The sequence below is a fragment of the Epinephelus moara genome, chromosome 10, assembly GCF_006386435.1.
Source record: "Epinephelus moara isolate mb chromosome 10, YSFRI_EMoa_1.0, whole genome shotgun sequence".
NCBI classification, from domain to species: Eukaryota; Metazoa; Chordata; class Actinopteri; order Perciformes; family Serranidae; genus Epinephelus; species Epinephelus moara.
The window spans coordinates 34805230-34827072 of NC_065515.1; the positions used below are offsets into that span (position 1 = coordinate 34805230).

The window sequence follows — 21843 nt, forward strand, 5'->3', positions numbered from 1 at the left end:
GATTTTGCTTGTAAATGTCTATTTGCATCACGTTTATTACGGAAAACACATTATTTGATCAATTTACATTGTGCCCCTAAAGTTCTTTGTGCGCTCCTTTCTTTTTCAACTTAGGAGCACATGTGCTCCTTGGGAAAAAAGTTAGCATCAAGCCCTAAAATATATATATATATGTATATATATACACTTTTATTTTTTTTTGAGCCGTGACGTCACGTAGGTTTACATTTCCAAAGGTTTATGACAAAATCACTTGACAGCACTGACTACCTTGTGCGCACAGTGAGAGAGGAGAGGGAGGAACGCTGTGCTGCTGCCAGAGGAGCCACTGAATGAGTTCCCTCTGAGCAGTGAGTCGCCTGAGAAGTCAGGGGCTGCTCATAAAACATTCAGGACACCACAGTTTATTCTACACCAGTGAAGCTGCTCGTCTCTTTGAAACCACCACGGAGTGTGAAATAATTTTTCTTTCAGCCATGCTCGTTGTTGCCGCGGGTAAGAGTTTGACATCAATGTGCCAACAAGTCGAAATATCGCGAGTATCACAATATGATTTTTTTGCTCATATCATATTCAAAATCATACGGGTATTATCATGGATGAGGTATGGCACACCCCTAATCAAGTAAGAATTGCTTTACCCCATTAATATGGACTTCAAAACTGTTTTGAAATGCAAAATAATGGAATTTTAAAGGTGCTGTATGTAAGAATGTGACCAAAACGGTTACTGCACTCAAATTCAAAATACTGCCGCGAGTCGGTTTTCCAGCGGACCATTCGAGCAAGTCCGGCTTCTCTGCTGCTAACGCTGCTGCCGGGATACAGCTGAGGAGGAGCCGGCTGCTAATGCTGTGTACCGGGACAGTGCTAATGCTGCTTGCCGTGCTGCTTGTAGCTCAGTCGTAACTGTAACTGATGCTGAGACTCTACTGACTGCGTGACTGGTAGACGGCGGTGGGTGGCCAAAACACAAATTCAAAACATAAACATGATTTCCGGACCGTAAATTTTTTTTTAAATGCGAATATTCTGGCTGTACTATTGTTGTCGGTGAGATCAGTATGTTATATGAACATTATTCCTTAGTCTCTGTGACACATTAGGATGATTTTACGACTATTTGCTTTAGATTTCTTACATATAGCTCCTTTAAACATGCAATTAAAAATGTGATTAATAGTGATGTAAGAAAGTGTAAGAAATTAATCGTTTGACAGCCCTAGTTCTTTTATTTTGGGGTTAACTGTCCTTGAACTATCAAACTGTTGTGAACCCCTAACAGTGACATCAGACTTACCTAAGAGAGTGGTTAGGAGTTGACTCTGAGAGGTGCCAGCTGGTAATCTCATCCCGGCTACGTGAAGTGAGGTGAGATGTGGAGAGCGTCTCAGCACAGATGTGACGAGGTGCAGATCTGTTTGTTGGAGCTCAGATACTTTGATTACTAGCTTCTCCAGGGACAGCTCTGTTGGGAGTTAGGAAAGACACTAAACTGCTTTAGTATTAGTAGTATCACTATCAAGAAGTCAGTATCATTCTGCTATATTGATCCATTTTGAACAAGTTAGTTTAGTTTAAATTACATTGTATTTATTTAGCTGACCCTTTTATTCAAAGCAACTTACAATAAGTGCATTCAACCATGTGGATACAACCAAAACTAGCAGATTTAATACAACTCTTAATTTACTTCTATCCACCTTATTCCTAGCCCCCATGATACCTTGCATGAATTATGGGCGCAACTTCACCGCTGAACCGGAACCAGCGTTTTTCCAGTGGTGATGATACACTAAACCTCGTCCCTAGGAACATGTGGAACACACCACCTATTACACCTCAAACAGGATAATGTGATCATACCTCTGCCAGCTCTAACAGCCATCTCAAAGCATTTGGTTGTTTTTCTTTTTAAGCAAGCTTGTTAGCGATTAGCTTGCCTTGCTATGTTAACATATTGTTAAATTTAACAGAGCCTGAGCTATCTTACAGTAAACATCTAGTCCTTTTAAAAGATGATTTATGATTTCTAATGATTCATTAACAGATGTTTACACATTTGGCATAACATGACTCAGTATTAATCTTAGCTCCATGTAAAGTGAACAAACGTGATGTTTTCCAGCTAATGCTCTGCTCCTCTGCCTTAACAATGCAGTTTTACACATTTTTATAATTGCTGATTTATTAAATCGGAATTCTACAGTTAAACATGATGTCAAATTTAGCAGCAGACTGCAGTAATGTCAATAGTATAAAGTAGTAGTAAAATCAATAACTCTAGGCAACAACTTTATATGATATGTACACTTTCTCAGCCTAGATGACTAACATTAAACACATAATTCAAAGTACACTGCTCAGTGTATTTTATAACAGGAAATTTTCTAATGTAACTTGAGAATGCAGTCAGATAGGTAAAGACAGCGATATCATGTATTGACGTTAAGTGACAGAGCTGTCATTCTGGGTGTCATTCTCTTCCACAAATTTTAATTAAATACTAATCCACTATCTCTCGTTTTAATATTTCTTCTGTCATTCTAAGCGTGTAAAAGCGCAGTGTATCCATTACAGTAGGTTGTGCATGAAAATACGTCCCGGATTGATTCTGTATGGGGACAGTGCTTTTTATCGTTGAATACATGACGATCTGATATTATATGGGAAAGGTGGCAATCTTTTCGTCTCTGTAGGCCGATAATGGAAACTGTACCGTTGTTATGGGAACAATCCCTTTGTGTTCTGGGTGCATGTTCATCACACTGTTGTTGAAGCCACATATTTAGTTCAGTTTGGTTGTTAACAATACAAATGCAGACAGCACTACAGGTACCAGAGCTCCGCAAGGACATTTTAGAACATGCTTATTCAATATCAGTTAAAAATCTGTTAAAAAGCAAAGCAATATTTGCTAACTGAAGGTGAATTACTTTTGATAAGAACTGCCCTTGGTGGTTAGGCACCAAGATTAACCACTATGACCAACTATAGACAGTTAATGTGACTGACTCATAGATGTATTAAGAGAACTGAATACAGCACTGAAGGCGGGACCTCATTCATTCCTATGAAATTGCTCAGTGGTATAGAAGTACCCAGATGATCAGCACTACTTCCGTATCATTGGGCCCATAGCACAGGCGCACTAGAGACTTGCACCAGCTGAACCAGCAACTTCCGGTATAGCGCTCCACTCACTTGAATGGGGACACAAAGATTGAATCTTGCGACTCCTCTAAACTTCCCAATTGTTAGCGGACCAAATGGATGAGGTGGATTACTTAGGCCTTATTCTGTCTGTAAACTGTGATGGATGTTTACAATGGACATCTTGCGTAAGAATTTCACTGTTTGCCTGAAGGCCCAGACACACCAAAGCAACTTCAGACAACTAGCAGCAATGAAGGCCCCATGCTGTTTTGCCTCATATCGCCTGTGTCTTGGCCTGTGTGAGCGGAAATAACTCCACACCAGCAGACGGCGGTAGTCTGCATTTATCATTCATGAAGGGAAACCGAAAGAACGTCTTGGCGCTAGTTAGCCTGTTGGCACATTAACAACATAATCCAGTGTTGGAAGAACAGAGCATATTTTCTGTATGCCAGTGACAAATAACATAATCCATCAGGAAACATTTCTGCTGAAGAGCTCAATGGCTAAAGAAAAATAATCTTACCTTATGTAACAAGTTTGTTTTGGTCTCACTCCCTCTTGACTTTGTTTACTTTTTTTGTTTGATTCTCTTCTTATGCACTGAGCTGAACTGCTAATCAGAGAGATTTCATTCACCGATGGGCTCCGCTGTCACCAACGCCAAAATAAACATGCTGAATTGCACAAAAAACAGCTGATGGGGGCCGACAGGGTTTGAGGAGGGGCAATGGTGCAAGACACACTGGGACAACTAGGGTGACGGATGCTCACCAACTGTCCAAAATTAACCGATGGCTGACTGTTGGCTTGGTGCGTCAGGGCCTTTAAATTTTTCTTCCAAATAAGTTTGTCGTTTGTTTCTTGACCCATCTGACTTCTTTTCAGTGATGTCACTGTGCTCCCAGATCTCAACTATTAAGTTGGTGAGTACAAAGTTATTTAGCGCAAACACAATTAAGATTCAGCGACAATTTTGATTATCAATGAGTCATTTAAGTAATCTTTTAAGCCAAACATGCCAAACATCTGCTAGTTCCAGCTTCTCCTGTGTACTGTCTTTCTCAGTTTTATCTCTATCTTTGGGTCGATGACTGCTGCTTGGATAACATAAAGCAATTACAGATGTCACCTTGGAAAAACTGTATAATCCAACCTTTCATGGTGGTTCAACACTTGTTTTGTGTTTCAACAGGTATAATACACTTTCAGTCCTGCTCACTTAAAGTTTTAGTTCACTTTGATAGAGGCTTCACAGCACCTGACATGTCTGACCCTGCAGGCCTGGGATCATGTTCAAAGAGGCCTGGTACCCACATCACAGTCTGGATCTCCACGTGCAAGGACGTTATGTTGGGGCTTGCATCCAGCAAGATCTCTGTGAGACTGGTCTGGGGCAGGATGCTGATGCTCAGATCAGTGAGAGAGCTGCGGGAGCTGTCAGACAGCTGCTTCAGGGCTCTGGCCAGGCCCAACACAACCGAGCACCAGAAGGTCCCTACACAAACCATACATACAAGTATCAATATAGACATAATATACATATACTACATAAATATCCATATAAATATAATATGTACCTATACACACACACACACACACATACACATACACATATATAAAAATATAGGATACTACACACTGCTTACATCCATATAATATGTAATATACTACATACATATCTACATAAATACAATATCTATCTATACAATATCTAACATCTATACAACTATATATCAAATACTAATCAATCTAATCAACAATCCTCTATTTCAGTTTTGTCAACTGGTTAAATGGATTCAATACAGCAGTACTGTCTACTGTTTTTTAGGTCCCCGTTTTGTTTGTTTGCCCACAGTTGACACATATTCCTGCCAATGGTTTCACACTATTCCACTCATCTACAGGAAGCTATGTAGCAATGCACCAGCAAAGGCAGCTAGGAAGAAGACTGCAAGCTAGAAAACATGGATAGAATCAATGCTGGATTTAAAATACTTCCAAAAATAAGCTCTGCAAATGTTCTACGAGCAAAGAAAGGTATTTAACACCTCAAGCCCTGTTTCCACCTAGCAGTCCTGTACAGTTCAGTTCACTTCAGTACACATTTTTTATGTTTCCACCGTGAAAAGTTGTGGATGGTTCCAACGGAACCATTCCTTACCATCCCCATTTTTGGTCACCCCTCTGTTGGGGTACCTAACACACAGACCTGGTACTATAAGGTGGACTTAGAAACACTGCAGTTCATTGACTGGATACACACAGGGCACCTATTATTGTCATCTGTTGCCAGTGCTAAATGAAATTCATAGACTTCAATTTGTTTTGCTGATAGTGTGGAGGCACTGATTCATGGTACAAAGACCATAACAAGCCCTGAACACCCCCACCCCTGAACTTACTGGCACATTAATTAGCAAACTTACCAAAGCTGTGAAGAATTAGAGAGCGAAGGCAGAAAAATGTGGGCAGGGCAGAGTTCAGCACTCTCAGGGAGTTGGTCCCACACTGCCCTATCTCCAGACACTCAATCTGTCCCTGTGGACAAGGCCCTGCTGAGAAATCATCACTCGGTGTGAAGGTTTGACAGAGAACCTGCGGGTCCATAGCAGAGTTTACTTTTCCAGATTCCTCCTCCTCCGCAGACAGTGAATCCAACTTGAAGCGTTTGCAGGGAGTGACTTGATCATCCTGATCTTCTGAAGCCCTGGTCTCAAGACATGGACTGCAACTGGCACCGTCTGCACTGGCTGAGGCTGCTTGTGAAAAACAGCCTGCCTTTTTGCTATGCATTAGGTTCTTCAGCTCAGGGTTTATATACTGAGATCCCCTGCCATGTAGGAGCCAGGCCAGAACTATGGGACAATGCGTATGTACAACAATTTTTTTAGCCACCCCGTGGTCTAGCAGGCGATGGAGGACATACAACGCAATTTGTATTTTCCTCTTTGATAGATCAATGTTGTGTGATACATTTACACTCCAGATACGCCTCTCTAAAAGGTTCAGAAGAGGGCACTGCTCAGCAATAAACCTGTCAAATGGTGTGGTGAGTAAAAACTGTCTGACACATTTAGCTGCAGCCAACAAGAAGGACGGGGTGTTTAAATTTGTGATGTTTCTGTTGACATAAAGATTCTTATAGCCATACAATACAAGAGGAAAAAGCACTCTCATAACTTCATGTTTGGCATCTTCTTCTGTGTTGAAGTCTATTGCCTGAAACGTAACAAAGGACACATATCACATTTGAGTTCCAAATATTACTATATGAGATTGTTCATTGTTAAAGAAGATGCTGCACATACGCGGTTAGCTCCAGGCAGTTGCTGGAGGATTCCGATCCATCCTGAGTGAGTTGATATCCCTGAGACAAGGTTAACAAAACGGATAAATGGAAACTTAATCATGACTTCCTCTGATCAAAACAAAGGTACCGTCTCTATGAACAAAGAAAAAATAGAAAATGCTATCTTTGCACTTCAACTGCAGTTCTTACCTCTCTGGTTTAGGGGAGGCTGGAGCTCATCAAGCTGACATACAGTCAGATGAGGAAGAAGATCCTGAATGAGAGGTGTTGGAAGATCTATGAGATGACAGATTGGTTAATGTTAGGACATTCCAACAGTGGAAAACTGTTAATAATTGCCCTCATCACAGGTGATCAGCAAGAACAACAAAAAAATCACTATATGTAAGGGACTGTTGGTTATTTATGAGTGGGGAGGGGCTGCTGCAAAAAGGGGGAGGCATATCACTGGAGAGGGACTTATGTTTTTTTTTATTATTTTGGCTTAGAGTAGGGCATACAAATTTAACATGGCATGTTTTCTTTAAAAATTGCCATAATTAACACTAGTGGCAGTGGAGGTTTCTGTGAAGTGCTGTAAAGTTTAGTTGACTCAAAACACACCCAAAACACACATTAAACACAGATTAACCATGGCTTGATACAGACAATTTGAAAAACAAGTACACAAATTGGCTTCACTACAACTCGCAGCATTCACAGACAAACACTTGTGTTAATCCGGACACATTTTCCCCATATATGGGGCATTCTACCGAATGTGTGCAAAGTTAGACTGGAAATATTTTGAAATTTTGTATGTTTTATTTCCAAAACTTTGTCCCTATATATATTGTACCATATGTAAAGGTCACATATCTAGTAAAATGACTGTAAATTTTTATATTGTATTGTGTTTTTTTTACTGAATGTTTTCACAATTAATATAAAAATTAATATTTTAACAAATTTCAAAGTTCAAATTATAGAATTCTTCAAAATCTAAATGCAGTCTTTCTTTGTAAAATGCATAACGCTGATCAGATTTATTTCAAAGTTAATAATTGATGAAACAGAACATAAATGTAACCGATTAGCATCATAATACTTTAGCTGATAACTCAATATACTTTATTTTTTACAACCGCCCAGTGTTTCGGTAGTGACTGCACTGTTTCGGTAGTGACTGTCCTGTTTCAGTAGTGACCATTATTCAGTTTTTAAGGTTGCATCATATTTCCTCAAATGTTTTTAGAGGTTAAGTTGTTAAACCTCCTGGGCAAGGATGAAAGAAGCCATATATGTGAAATTGGAAAAACCATCTCTCAATAGAGGAGGAGGTCTGCGACACCACCTATCCCCCACCTATAATGCTGTCCTTTCATCCTTGCCCAGGAGGTTTAACAACTTAACCTCTAAAAACAATGGTCGTTCACAAATGGCCTCATGTGACTCTAACGACTCCAATTGCAGCGTTGCAGCAGGAGTTTCAACGACTGTCGTTGACACACCATTGGAGCACTAATGAACCAGTGACATCATTGGCCTTGTGAAGACCTCCCCAGAGGTTAAATACCTGGGTGCTTCCACACCAGTTTGTCAGACTAGTTCCAGCCTAGTCAGACAAGCATGAACTGATAAAGCCTCTTGGATAAGAGGTGAAACGTCTTCTAAGACAAAACCAAGTCCAGTTGCGTTCGATTCAGTTGCCTTGAGATAACTATGACCTGGATAAATGAGAATATCCACAGGCATTAAGGAACAGCACTTTGCACAAAATCGGTAGAATGACCCATTATACAAAATGCTACCGCCATTAGCACAAGCCTAATGCTAGTGCTTTGGCACTGACAATAATCCATGTTAAAAACCAGACAGAAAGTCAGTGGTCTGTTAATGTTAAAATGTGACCTGTACAGTATACAAGATATCATATTAAACTCATAGTTATGTCAAGGGTTGCAGCGGTATACTGGTTTTAAGGTATAGCCTAACATTATCTTGATATTAGAACTGATGGCGATCATAGCGTGTACATTTGCTATCTATGATATTAAAAAATGCAACAGGATGGAGAATTTCAACTTTATTTAAGTTATTTTCAAAAGGGAGACTTTTTAGACATACTTCCATCAACGAAAAGGTTTCAAGAAAGGTTGCTAGTTATGCCGTGAAAATCACATACCGTTGCAAGGCTAGTTATGTTAATTTCTGTACAACGCTAAGATGAAAAAAAAAAACAGTCAAATTCCATGTAACGTTACTTGGATATTCAAGTTGATTCTGACTTAAGAGATTTTACAAGAAACTTATTTCGGAAGCTGTTTTGAGTCATTCACTGAACAATATGTCCACAACTTGTAAATGACTGAATGGAGTTCAGTGTAGCTGGCTGTCTTCACTTATGGTGTGTGTCGCTACCGTAAATGATAACATTAGCTTCTACTGGCATAACGTCGATGGTCAGTTTAACAGCCGGGGTTATGTTCATGCTCTTCAAGGCTAATTACCGTTGACTGTAGAGGAACATAACTTACCGAGAACAGCCTCAGTGCACAGGGCAGCGAAGTGTTTCCTGACAGCTTGGAAACATATCTCCTTTAGACATATCTCCTCTGGATTTCTTTGGTGTGTTTTGGGAGCATTGTCGCACATTGTTCAGCACTAATCTGTGTATCTTTACTAACGTCATTAATTACAATGCATAACCAACTAAGAGGAAGCAGCGACAGTTTCTTTCGCATCACGCCAAAGCCAACGGCTGGTCTAACGTGTAGATCCATGGTCCAATCAAATGTGCTCTCCGTCTGTGGTCTTCTTCTCTTATTTAAAGGCGAATGGAGAACCAACGTGTACAGGTGCATACCGCCACCCATTGCACCGGGGTGTGTAACATCATTTTTTTCAAGCAACAATCTTACAGCCTCAGGAAGTATCTGGTGTATTGCAGAAAATAGTACAGTTACACTCAAGTTATTGTTAGGGACTATGCCTTATTTATCAGAGTAAGGGGGTGGCTGGGGTGTGACTTTAGTGTTTTAATATATCATGACCCTTTCTGGAGCTACAAATATTTTTTCCTTAAGCCTCCTTGAGTGACTTCAGGAAAATGCATGACTCTCCCTCCACCATAAACAACCATATATGACCATTTTTGACTATGATAAATGGTGTTTTTTTTTTTTAAGGAAACATATTTTTCAAACCCACTTGGTTTTGGGGTTCCAGTGGTATTTAAAATGAATGCAAAGTATGACAGTTTAGACTTGAATGCCCCTCTCCTAAGCCAAATAAAAAATAATAATAATAATTTAAAAAAACATGACTCAGTACTTAAAAAATTATGTGAAGTCTCTCCCCCATTTTGAACCTCCTCCCCTCTCATGAGTAAGAACAGTCCCTTACTTCAGGACCATTTCTCAAATGGTTGTGTGGTTGCTTTGAAGTGCAAGTGCCTTCTGGAGAGGGACTGAGACTCTGAATTAAGATTCCTTTAGTGATAACTTACAACAGCAGATTAAATGTGCTGTCTTGAAAACCCTTACTTAAGACTTATAAATAGGCTATCTATGCCTGCAGAGCCGATGGCCCATTAGAAAGTTATAAAGCAATTTATTAATGAATTAAGGGCCGTCCACACCAAGAAAGATAACTGTAACGTTAACTATAACGATAACAATGGCAGCATCCACACCAATGAACGATATCGTTGTGTTGCTAGGTTACGCCAAACAGGCACTGCTCGTTGCGGTCGGCAGGGGAGCAGAGTGATGGATAAAATGGATATTGATGACCTGTTATTGCTGTATGTTGCGAGAAAGAAAAAGAAAACCAATTTACCGCTTGCTCCACCTGTCTGTCTGTATGCTCCATCTGTCAGGAGACAAACATGAATGAAGACGTGCAGTTTATTGTGTTTCACCGGCGACGAGCTGTCATTACGAACGACAATTACGCACGGCTGCGCGCTCTTTATAACTCACTGTGTGAACCTATGTTGCATAATAAAGATTTGCCCCACTCAGTAACTTCATCCTGGCGCCGGGCTTGCCTTAACCTCAATCACTGCGTGATTAGTATATAAAAGTAGAAAAAGAAATAAAATTGCGGGCGGTAATGGTCAGAAATTCAGCGGGAGTGGGCAGGAGCGGGTTGAAGAAAACAGTCCCACGCAGAGCTCTAGCGCACAGGTTGAATTTTATGAATGGAGGGGAAAAGAGGAGACGTATTCCCCTGCAAAATGTATTTTATTGCAGTTATTTACCCGGTATTTGCGAAACAAAATCACTGAAGTTAAAGTTCTGTCACAAAACTATATTGTTACGGATATTTGCACATTTTTAAGTGGGTATATAAAAAATCCTGGAGCTTTCTTAGTGGTACATGACGTGATGAACGTCTCGACCTGTCATTTCGGATGGATTTTGATTGGCTATCAGTGTTTCTATCGTTCATCAAATCGCTCTGAAAGTGATCCAAACGATATCGTCCACCACTATCGTTGTCGTTATAGTTGTAGTGTGGACGCTGCCGAACACTTGAGTTTAGAACAATTTTTAAAACTGTATATTTATAGTTATATTTATAGTTATAGTTCTTGGTGTGGACGGCCCTTTACAGCTGTATTGTTACCAAAAGTTTGTTTTTATTAAAGGATTATAAGGGATCAAAAATAGGTCTAAATGATATAGCCTACTAAGCATTAAGTAGTTATGTATTCTTTTCAAAAAGCTAGGTGTAGCCTTTTCATACCAGGGCAAAACTAAAAAAAACATAACAAAATGCTATATTACTGCTGTACAGATTGTGAAGAGAGCATGTGATTACCACTACTTGGGAGTGCAAACACAATCAATAGAATGGGTCCAGTCAATTCTAGCTGTTCCTATTAAGAGATAATAGGTCAGGCCCACCAGTTTGGCTGTCAGAGTGAAATGTGGTTTGCTCATGAGTGCACATGACTTAAAAAATGTAAAGTCAATATAGCTGTTTGAATAGAAACTTGATATGTTGAATCCTAGTTGGTCCCTAACTGGAGCTATGGCACTCAAGCCAGTTGAGTCTCTATAAAAAAGCGATAAAAATCCTTGACAAAAAGCAATTAACATATCATCATTGTGCCATCCTTCCAAAGTACAAGCTACTAAACTTTGAAAATTTCAGCGTGGTTTGTTTCATATAAAGTCTTACATGGGCTGGCTCCACCGCCACTGTCCGAACATATTATACAAATGACAATCGATAACTCCTCAGCTCGAACTACTAGAGCCACTGTTAGAGGTGACTGCAAGGTTCCACTGAGACGTACCTCCGTTGGTCAAAATGCTCTGTCTTTCAGAGGAAGCACCCAATGGAACTCATTACCACCCTCAATCAGAGAAAGCTCCAGCCTTGCTATTTTCAAGGGTCACTTAAAAGTGTGGCTCAGAAATAATCAAATATGTAATCATGGGTAGTATATTCTTCACTCAAATATCAGCATGTAGCACTTCATGGGCATAGTGCAATATCACCTGCACTTAGCACTTTATGAAATGTGACCGTTGGTCTATATTTATATTAATCTATCAGCACTAGCACTTATAGCGGAAATACTTGAAATATGTGGTCTATGGGCATTGTGCAATAACTCTGACATTGAATTCTATATGGACTCAATTACTGTCGTCGTTGTTTATTGTATTTTTTTTTTTTTTATCCACATACAGTATCTCACATAAGTGAGTACACCCCTCTCATTTTTGGAAATATTTCATTATATCTTTTCATGGGACAACACTATAGAAATGACACTTTTATATAACTTAAAGTAGTCAGTGTACAGCTTGTATAGTAGTATAGATTTACCTTCCTCTGAAAATTACTCAAAACACAGCCATCAACATCTAAACAGCTGGCAACATAAGTGAGTACACCCCACAGTGAACATGTCCAAATTGTGCCTAAAGTGTCAATATTTTGTGCGCCAACCATTATTATCTAGCACTGCCTTAACCCTTTTGGCATGGAATTCACCAGAGCCCATGCAGCCCCAAACCATGATGCTGCCACCACTATATTTGACTGTAGGCAAGGGACAGTTGTCTTGGTGCTCTTCCAGCATGTGTGGCACCTTGGTGAAGAGCACCAAGACAACTGTAAATTGTTCTGAGTAATTTTCAGAGGAAGGTAAATCTATAGTACTATACAAGCGGTACACTGACTACTTTAAGTTATATCAAAGTGTCATTTCTATAGTGTTGTCCCATGAAAAGATATAATGAAATATTTGCAAAAATGGGAGGGGTGTACTCACTTATGTGAGATACTGTACGTCATTATGGGCATCATGCAATAACCACAGCACATAGCACTTTATTTGGACTCAGTTTCATACACTGGACTGGACAGACATTCACCTCAATGGCCCCGGTTTTTGATGTTTGTACACCATGTTGTTATGTTTTATCTTGTACAGTATGTATTTTTTCTCCTTCTGTCCTCGGTGAGCTAATGTATTCACTCACATTTTTCTTTTTTCCTTTCTTCTAACGTTTTTTACTACTCTGTAAGATCAACCTGCCAAGGGACTACGCATGAAATTAGCCTGGGGCTATAATCCAGCATATTTACATACAAATGTTCATTAATGTGCACTGTCCCTTCTAACTTAAACAAAAAATAAATAAATAAATAAATAAATCCCAGCTCACTTTGTGTTTCATTGGCATTAATGTGTAGATGGCTGATGTCAGACACTGATAACAGTAAATGAAGCTGCACTTATATAGCACTTTTCTACCTTAACAGCAAAAGCACTTTACAATTTTGCCTCTTGCACACATACGCAGGGAAGCAAATTGGGGTTCAGTGTCTTGCTTAAGGGCACTTTAACATGTAGGCAGGAGGAGGCTGGATCGGAACACAAACCCTGCAATTAATGGACAACCTGTTTTACCTCCTGACAACAGCAACCACCCATCAACTATTGTAGAATTACTTTGTGATATTTATAGCATTCAATGAACTGTGTTCGATGAACTTGTGCAGTAGCAATGAAACATGGAAAAACCCTACCATGCTTTAACATTTACATTGGATTTTAAAAATCATCTACCAGCATTAGTGAGGTTGAAGAGCTGACAGGTGCTTCATACACATACATAAAATCCTACTTCCAATGTCTTGTCTTTTTATGATTTCTGAAATATTTAAAAGGTGCAGTGTGTAAGATTTAGGTCCTGATCACGCAGGTTGCAAACTGTGAGGGGCACGACACTGCATTTTTTTTCTCCAAAATATTGAAAACCACTAGTGGGAAAAAAGGGGGGGAAAAAACAAAACAAAAAAAACAGCTTGCTGCGCTGTTTTATTGCTGCCAGGCAACCACGGACTCACCTCCTTATTCCAACCTCCCTGTGTAATCAATCTACCATTTTTTTTTTATTTATTTATTTGACAGTAATTAATATCTAGTTTAAGTTGTCTAGTTAAAATGGACAGGCAGAGCGTACTTGCTGTAGCTCTGGTTGAGGATAAGAGGCTGTCAGTAAATAGTTTGTTGGGCACAGAGAAAGGGAGATCTGTGTGGGTACATGAGACCCTAAAAAAAGAAGAAGAATGGATTAAGGGGAGTAGCACCAGTTGGTCCAGGAGCTTCGCCTTGATAATGGCCGTTTCCAGGCATATTTTTGTGGTCAGTGGTCATTGTTAGGTTTTTAACAGGAACCAAATTTCCGCAGGGGTCTCTTCCTCTCCAAAACAAATTAAACCTGTGATTTAAACCAGTAAAAACAACAGATTCAGGTTACAGTGTAACTCTGATGCTGTTTGGCATCTTGGAGACGGGTGGCTCACCTAACACATGCTAGTGTGTGCTCACCATATTTTCTCTGATAACTTCACATATGCTAACCTTTTGGTGATCCAGATGTTTAAGAAGTTTTTACCATAAGCTGAATTATCTGCAGAGGTCTCCTTTCCAAAACAAATGGAACGGGTGATTTAAGCTGGTAAAAACACTGAGTAAAGCAGTTTAATGTTACGATCACTGTATCTCTGACACAGTTCCACTCGACAGAGACAGGCTGCTTGCCTAGCCCCTACTAATGTGTGCTCACCTTTTTTCTCCCTTAACTTTGAATCCAGACATTCAAGAGGTTTTAGTGGGAGCTGAATTAGCCACAACAAACAGACCCAGTGATTTAAACCAGTAAAAACACTGATGAAAGCAGTTTCTGACACCATTTGTTGCAGATGGGCTTCTAACTATGGTGGCCGATGCAAAAACACCAATGGCCTTCTCTTAAGCTAGTGGTTTCCCCCTCTGGGCTACTGTAGAAACATGGTGGTGCAACATGGCAATCTCCATAAACTAGGACACGCTCCCACTGCTCATTCTAAGGTAAAGAAAACACAATGATTTTTATTTTAAGGTAATTATTCACTAAAGAAAACATACTTATTATACTATGTTCCATTTCTGCCAATTTATCCCCCTAAATCCTACACACTGGACCTTTAAAACATTTTAATACCGATTAAGGGCCTTATTTTTTGATGAATAAATTCAATCCCTTTTAACCCTTTTTAGAATCTGCAGGAACCCTGTAACACTGGCATCACCAGTCACCACTATGAGGTACTTGAATGTGCTGGTATTTGTGTGCATTGTGCTATCCAAATGTGCAAGATGGAAAATACATGTCAATCCAGCTGCTTTCAGACTGCTGTGGGGAAACTAAACCTTCAAACATCTTACAGTCAGCTGTGAGTCAGACAGGTGAGAATCAGCTCTTACTGTAGCACAGACAACAGTTCCCCCTTCCCTCCACACAACAGTGAGCTTGCACATGTGCAACGAAACCATAGTTTGACGGGTACATTAAGATGACTGGTCACAACTGAAAAATCCATTACCAGTGTCAACACTTTTTGCCCAAAGAAGGTGCTGCATTCATGATGGAGAGCCTACTAGTCATTCTTCTTTATTTTTTGGGGTTTAATAAAAAAAAAAAAAAATCCAACAGAAAAACTGAACAACAAATAAATATCAGGATATATAGTACACGTGGTGGTGTGATAGAAAGTCTCTTGAGTTTCTCATGCTATAACACACCCTTCTGGTCCTCGTGAGAGCGTTGGTGAAAGACAAAGGAGACAGCAGCATCCCAGGAGGCTTTTAACACTTGGTCCCTCAGGCCTTTCTTGTCGAAACAGTGGTTCCACTGGGAGAGGTTACTGGTACAGTCAGACTCATCTGCTGGAGGCCGAACCTCCCTGCCATTCACACAGCGGCGACAGCGAAACCTAGCAATACCATAAGAGGGAGGAAGAGGGGCTAATGAAATACATTATGATCATACATTGTCCATGGTTCCCACAAATTTTTACCATTGAATTTTCACAACTTTTCCACAACATTTTACCCCATTTAAAATGGGTAGGTCTATAACAATACAGCCATAACTTATTTAACACACACTTCCTTTCACCTGTTGACGAGCAGGTTTCATCATTAGCGTGATCAACAGCCTGGAAATTGATATACAAGGCTTCCTGTTCCGCTCTGTTTGTGGGCAAATTTCATTTACAAAAGTGTTACATAAGAGCTGAAAAAACTGTTACAGTGTGGAACTCAAGTCCTGCTGTCAGAAATACATTTTCAAACACATTTATTCATGTTAGAAGACCAATCTGTTGTTGAGAATACTTTTTAAACCTTGGGTCTTTAACAGGGGTCTGGGACCCCTATGGGGCCTCAGAGTTCCTTCCTTCCTTCCTTCCTTCCTTCCTTTGTTTGTGAAGCCCATCTTTTATGTTTTTCATGCTCTTTATCATCTACATGTGTTTCTTGTAAGTATACAATATGTGCGTTCTGCGTTTAATTGGGTTAAGTATACCATCAAAATTGAAGGAAACTATCCTGAGCACTTCAGATGTCATCTCATCTATAGGGATACATAAACTGCCAAAAACAATTTGCAACTAGCCCTCTCTCTGGTGGAACACAGGAATAATGACATGAATTGGTATAAGTATCATCATTCAACAAAAACATAATTAGTCTAACTAGAGCTTCCAAAGTAACACGTTGTTCTGCACCTCGCAATTCTTCATCTATTTTGTTCATTTCTGTCATATTTTTCAAACTTCTTTCTCTTGTTTCCATTGTTATCCTGCTATCTAACTGCTTTTGTTATTACATGGGGTTTAATTGCTGGTTAGCAGTAAAATACAAGGCTTCCCTCTTGACACACGTTTTAAAACAGCACAGAGAATAGACAGGCATGATAAAAGTAGTCAGGCTGTACTCATCACTAAAAAATAAAGACTACAATTTGCTTCTATAGCATCTTTGCAGTGTTGCCAAGACTTGTTCATCTGAGTGATGGCTGCTGGAACAAAGCAGTTTTTATACCGCTTTGTTGTATGCCTTAGGACTATCAACCTTCGTCCAGAAAGCTGAAGTTCACTGTGCAAAGGCTGGAAGTCATTTAAAATTGAGCCTGTTATCTGCTGTCTGGTGTACAGGGGACACTGAGTCAAGCTGTGACTCACAAATCAACTTTCTAGACCATATAGCTATTTGACTCAGAGAGTTTCTGCTGTTCAAAGATAGGTTTCCAAACCATGACAAGAAAGAAGAAGATAAGATCAATTCAATGAAATTACAATAGAATAAGGTCATCATTGTTCTGTAAATGTGGAAACAGGACAGCTTCCTCAAACATAACGAGCTGGTGCCCCTTTTTACACGCAGCTTCCCAATTTGCTTCAAAATTCTGTTATGAGTCAATGACTCTCCCAATATATTTCCAAGATTGCACATTTTCCACTGTCTGACTCCTATTGAAGTAACTTTCACTTCTACTTAAAAGATTTCACTTATGTTAACCCTATGGGCCCTAGGCATTTTTGGGGTATTTTTACTGCCTTTACTTTTAAGCTCATACCACAGTCATTCTAAAGGCTACATACACATGCTATATCTTGTTGTTTTTTTTTCAGGACAATCTCATTTCATGTCCTACTATGTGCCTGTATTTTATATTAATTTTTATATCAATGAAAAAAACAAATCTGTGTTACTAAATTCTTACATTTTTACATGTATCTCAGCATAGCAAGTTGGAAAATGACATATTCTGCCATATCTGAAGAGGGGAGACTCTCTGGAATCTGGCAATATAAGAACCATGATGGTGGGACATTCTGTCACTTCACAGCTGTCCAAAACATGTGGTTTGTGCCAGGCGGACATGATTGCCAGTATTTTTTCATTATTGCAAGAAATTCCATTGACTCATTCACAAGTCAAAAATGTGTTTTATCTGAAAGAAACATGCAATATTTACATCTAAGATCATAGAAAAATAGTCAACCAAGTGCAATGATGTCCTCCAAGATAATATTTGCCACTTTGTTTGCAGTAAACAAAGTTTGTTGTTGTTTTTCAGTTTCAGTTAAATATTGGGGGGGCATTTTGGGCATTGGTGGGGGGGACACATGTCCCCATCAATGTATATGGTGACTACGGCCCTGTCATGCATGCATAATTGGGCTACAGTTGTCTGGGTGCGCAAAGGTGAAGTGGCTGGTCTTGTCACACAAAGTTTGACGGAGTGTCAACTGGACAATATGGAGATATTTGCATCTTGAAAGCCGGACTACAAATGTGGATAGACAGGGAGAAACACATACAAGCCTAAGACGTGGTAAGATACGATATTCCTCACTATATGAAGTGACTGATAACAAGATCTGTATAATGGATTGTAAAGAAATTCATCAGGTTTTTATTTTGTAGACAATTGATATGGATTTATAGCGTGATGCGATGACAGCACAATGATGTGTGTGGTATCATTGGAAAGCCCTGCTCCTGCGCTTTCATGTGATATGCGTGGCATTTCTGTGCAAGCCTGCATTCGCGAGTAATCCATCCAAGAGTAATTTGTGTGCAGAGCTGTATGAAAGCTCTGTTATACATAATTTTAGTGTAACTTTATCATTTGCTTGGTCTTGTCGGACAGCTATGATTCAGCTGTTTCAAGTGATATGCGTGGCTTCTCGCTATGACGCACGGTCGCGGAGAAAATCCACAGAGAAGAACAGGTGTGAATTTGGACGCACTATGCTAAATAAAACTAAATTGGGGGGGAAAAGAAGTTTGTACTGTATCAGAGATACCCGGTGTAAAAGAGAGTATGATCTGCTTAGATGACACTGAGCATTGAAGTTCCCACGCATTTTCATGGACAAAATTCCAAACTTTTCCATATATATATATATATATATATATATATATATATATATATATATATATATTTTTTTTTTTTTTTTTTTTTCAAATTTCTTGCCTCACTTGCCCAGCGTTTTCAACCATATCAGATTCAAACTCTAGTCAAAAATAATTCAAACTTGCAGGTATACATGACTGGGAGAAAAAGAATGCAGGGAGAAAATGGAGAAAGGTGCATGATGGTCAGCCAAATTTGTCTCATGGAAAGTTATCCGTGGAAGATTACTGCAACTATTTCATTACACATAAAAATCCATTACTTTTCCAAAACATCCAATTAGGCCTGTAATAAGTGATACGTCGGTTAATTGCACGGTAAATGAAAAGGGAGACGGTAACTTTTTCGGCCGCGATTAATTGCAATATTCATGCGTGTTTGTTTTCCTCATCTCTCTCCACCAAAGAGACTGGACGACAAGAGCGTTCACAGCCGTGCATCGTCTGGCAGCCAGGTGAGTTGGTTCATTAGCGTAATGAATAGAGGGAAAGCTCTTGTCATCGAGTGTCTTTGTCTCTGTGGGGGAGGCGGGGCTATGGGCCACACACACACACACACACACACACACACACACACACACACACACACACACACACACACAGTGCAATCTTCGTGAGGGGGAGACAAGGCGGAGGAAAAAAAAAGAGAGTTGAGCGTAAGAGAAAGACATGGAACTTGTTCCTAAACCAAATACCACGGCCCCTGTGTGGGAGTGTCTTGGATTTAAACCAAATGACAGAGGGGAGCCCAGTAATTTGGACGAGCCTGTATGCTGGGTTTGTTCTAAAGCCATCTCAACAAAAAGAGCGAATACGACCAACTTAACTGCACACCTGAGAGTGAGAAACTGAGAGTCTGTTTTTTTTTTGTATTTATTTATTTATTTTGAGTTTTTTTTTTTTTTTTTACGTGTTATTTCGGATATTTAAATTTTCTTTTTTTACATTCCTAAATATTCTTGTTAAATAAATGTTTATTTCTCTTTAAAAGGGTGTACTTGCATCATTATGCCTTTATTATCATTATATAAGTTTAAAACATGGTCTAAAAACAGCAGAATTACAACCATAATAAAAATGGTCTTAACAGCACAATATTACGCAATATTGTCACTTATCACAATAATTTCTGACGCAATTAATCGCCCAGCAAAATTTGTTATCGTGACAGGCCTACATTCAATGACTTTTTACTAATTCCATGACTTAACTTACCCTGGGAAAAGTTACTGTAAAATTCCATGACTTCCCAGGTTTTCCATGACCATGTGAGCCCTGGGGCCTTTGTGTTGTCTGTATGACTTTTAATATTATGACATTGTACAATATACTGTATATGAAGAAAACAAGCATTTCTCACCATAATGAAGTGTTTATTCTTGATTATGTGGTAGTTAGTCTTTGCTAGCCATGCCATTTGGCAATGGCAGTTCAGTTCTCAGAGCGAGCAGCATAAATGACTTGTGAGAGTAATTTGTTTTTTTACCTGTCATGTGTGTCGCTGGTGGTCTCCTCATTGAGAGTGAAGAGTTCTCGGAGTTCACCCAGAGAGAAGTGACGCTCTACATCTTGCTCTTCATCCACCACACAGCTGCTCAGGGCTTTCTTATGGGCCTGCCTTTGCAGGATCTTCTCCTCAATCGTCCCAGTCTATCAGCACACAAACACACGTCAAATGACGAAACTATGCAGACCAGCTGTCTGCAGCTTCCTGCTGCTCTGACAAATCTATTATGAAGTCCTGAATTTTGCTGAACAACTAAATCAGTAGGAAACTACAACTGCAGCCTGTAAAGTTGCACTAACAGTTTACATCCATGTCTGTGAGGACATGGATGCTTCACACACATCCTCCCCCGACAGCACAGAAGACCTATACAATCAGCACGGTTTCAAGGTGGACACCATAAAATTTGTGTCACCAATTCAGTATCTGACAAAATGTCTCCCCTTCTGGTCCTGAGATATGACACTGAGCAATGGCCAGAAAAGTACTTTTGCAGAACATTATAATGTCACAGTGAAGTTGACATTTGACCCTTTGGATCTAAAATGTCATCACTTCATAATTCTATCCTATTGGTAATTTGTGTAAAGTTTTGTCATAATTTTTGTCTGAATTCCTGAGTTACAGCCCAAACCATTTTTTGTGAGGTCTTTGACCTTCAGCCACCAAATTCTTTTCAGTTCATTCTTGGGTCCAAGTGGATGTTTGTGCCAAATTTGAGAAAATTCCCTAAAAGCCCTCTTGAGATATTACCTTCACAAAATGAGATATTTGCAAGGTTACACTGACTCTGACTTTTGACCAGTTCATCACTGAGTCCAACCCCAAAGGAAAAAAAAATCAGTTCATTGCTGAGTCCAACTGGATGTTTGTGCTAAATCAGAGGAAATTCCAATTTCAAGATGTTCTCAAGATAACGGGTTCACAAGAATGGGATGTATGAGTGTATAGACGGACGACGCAAATACATAATGCCTCTGGCCACAGCCAGGGCAGAGGCATTAAAAACTTATTTTCCTATCTAGACATTAAGCAGTGGTGATGATCTGCTTTATGTCTGCACCTCATGAGCTGTGAACTGACCGACAACAGTCTGTAGATGTAGCAGGTCTTCTTCTGGCCATCTCTCCACACCCTTGCCATCGCCTGCTCGTCATTGGCTGGGTTCCAGTCAGGATCAAACATAACCAAGCGATTAGCACCAATAAGATTCAGGCCACATCCACCAGCCTTGCTGCTCAGCATAAATATGAACTCTGGATTCTGAGAAACAGATGGATTCAGATGTTGTTCAACTGCTTTTCAAAGTGAACAGTGAGTATGATTTAAAACAGAATTTCCAACTCACAGATGGACTATTGAATCTTTCTACGATCTTGGCCCTTTTCTTGATAGACATTGTGCCATCCAGTCGAACATAGAGGTATCTGTAAAGACCAACAGAAAGGTTGTTGCTCACTTTAACTGACAAACTATATATATACATACAGTGGTGTGAAAAAGTGTTTGCCCCCTTCCTGATTTCTTACTTTTTTGCACGTTTTCCACACTTAAATGTTTCAGATCATCAAACAAATTTAAACATTAGTCAAAGATAACACAAGTAAA

General features: G+C 39.6%; 2 protein-coding genes across 4 annotated transcripts in view; both read right to left on the minus strand.

The window, feature by feature from the left end:
• lrrc41 (leucine rich repeat containing 41) overlaps positions 1–9215 on the minus strand; it is a 23952-nt gene extending 14737 nt beyond the window's left edge. The window contains exons 1-6 of the mRNA XM_050055675.1: positions 8986–9215; positions 6659–6745; positions 6468–6526; positions 5586–6378; positions 4418–4654; positions 1301–1468 (exon numbers count right to left, since the gene is read on the minus strand). Of these exons, the coding sequence (XP_049911632.1) occupies positions 1301–1468; positions 4418–4654; positions 5586–6378; positions 6468–6526; positions 6659–6745; positions 8986–9103 (1462 nt within the window). The 5' untranslated portion in view covers positions 9104–9215. The remainder of the gene's footprint in view (positions 1–1300; positions 1469–4417; positions 4655–5585; positions 6379–6467; positions 6527–6658; positions 6746–8985) is intronic.
• A 6176-nt stretch (positions 9216–15391) lies between these two features.
• rad54l (RAD54 like) overlaps positions 15392–21843 on the minus strand; it is a 22584-nt gene continuing 16132 nt past the window's right edge. For all 3 annotated transcript variants that reach the window (XM_050055721.1, XM_050055719.1, XM_050055720.1), the window contains exons 15-18: positions 21584–21662; positions 21319–21498; positions 20215–20378; positions 15392–15736 (exon numbers count right to left, since the gene is read on the minus strand). In XM_050055721.1, the coding sequence (XP_049911678.1) occupies positions 15535–15736; positions 20215–20378; positions 21319–21498; positions 21584–21662 (625 nt within the window). In that variant the 3' untranslated portion in view covers positions 15392–15534. The remainder of the gene's footprint in view (positions 15737–20214; positions 20379–21318; positions 21499–21583; positions 21663–21843) is intronic.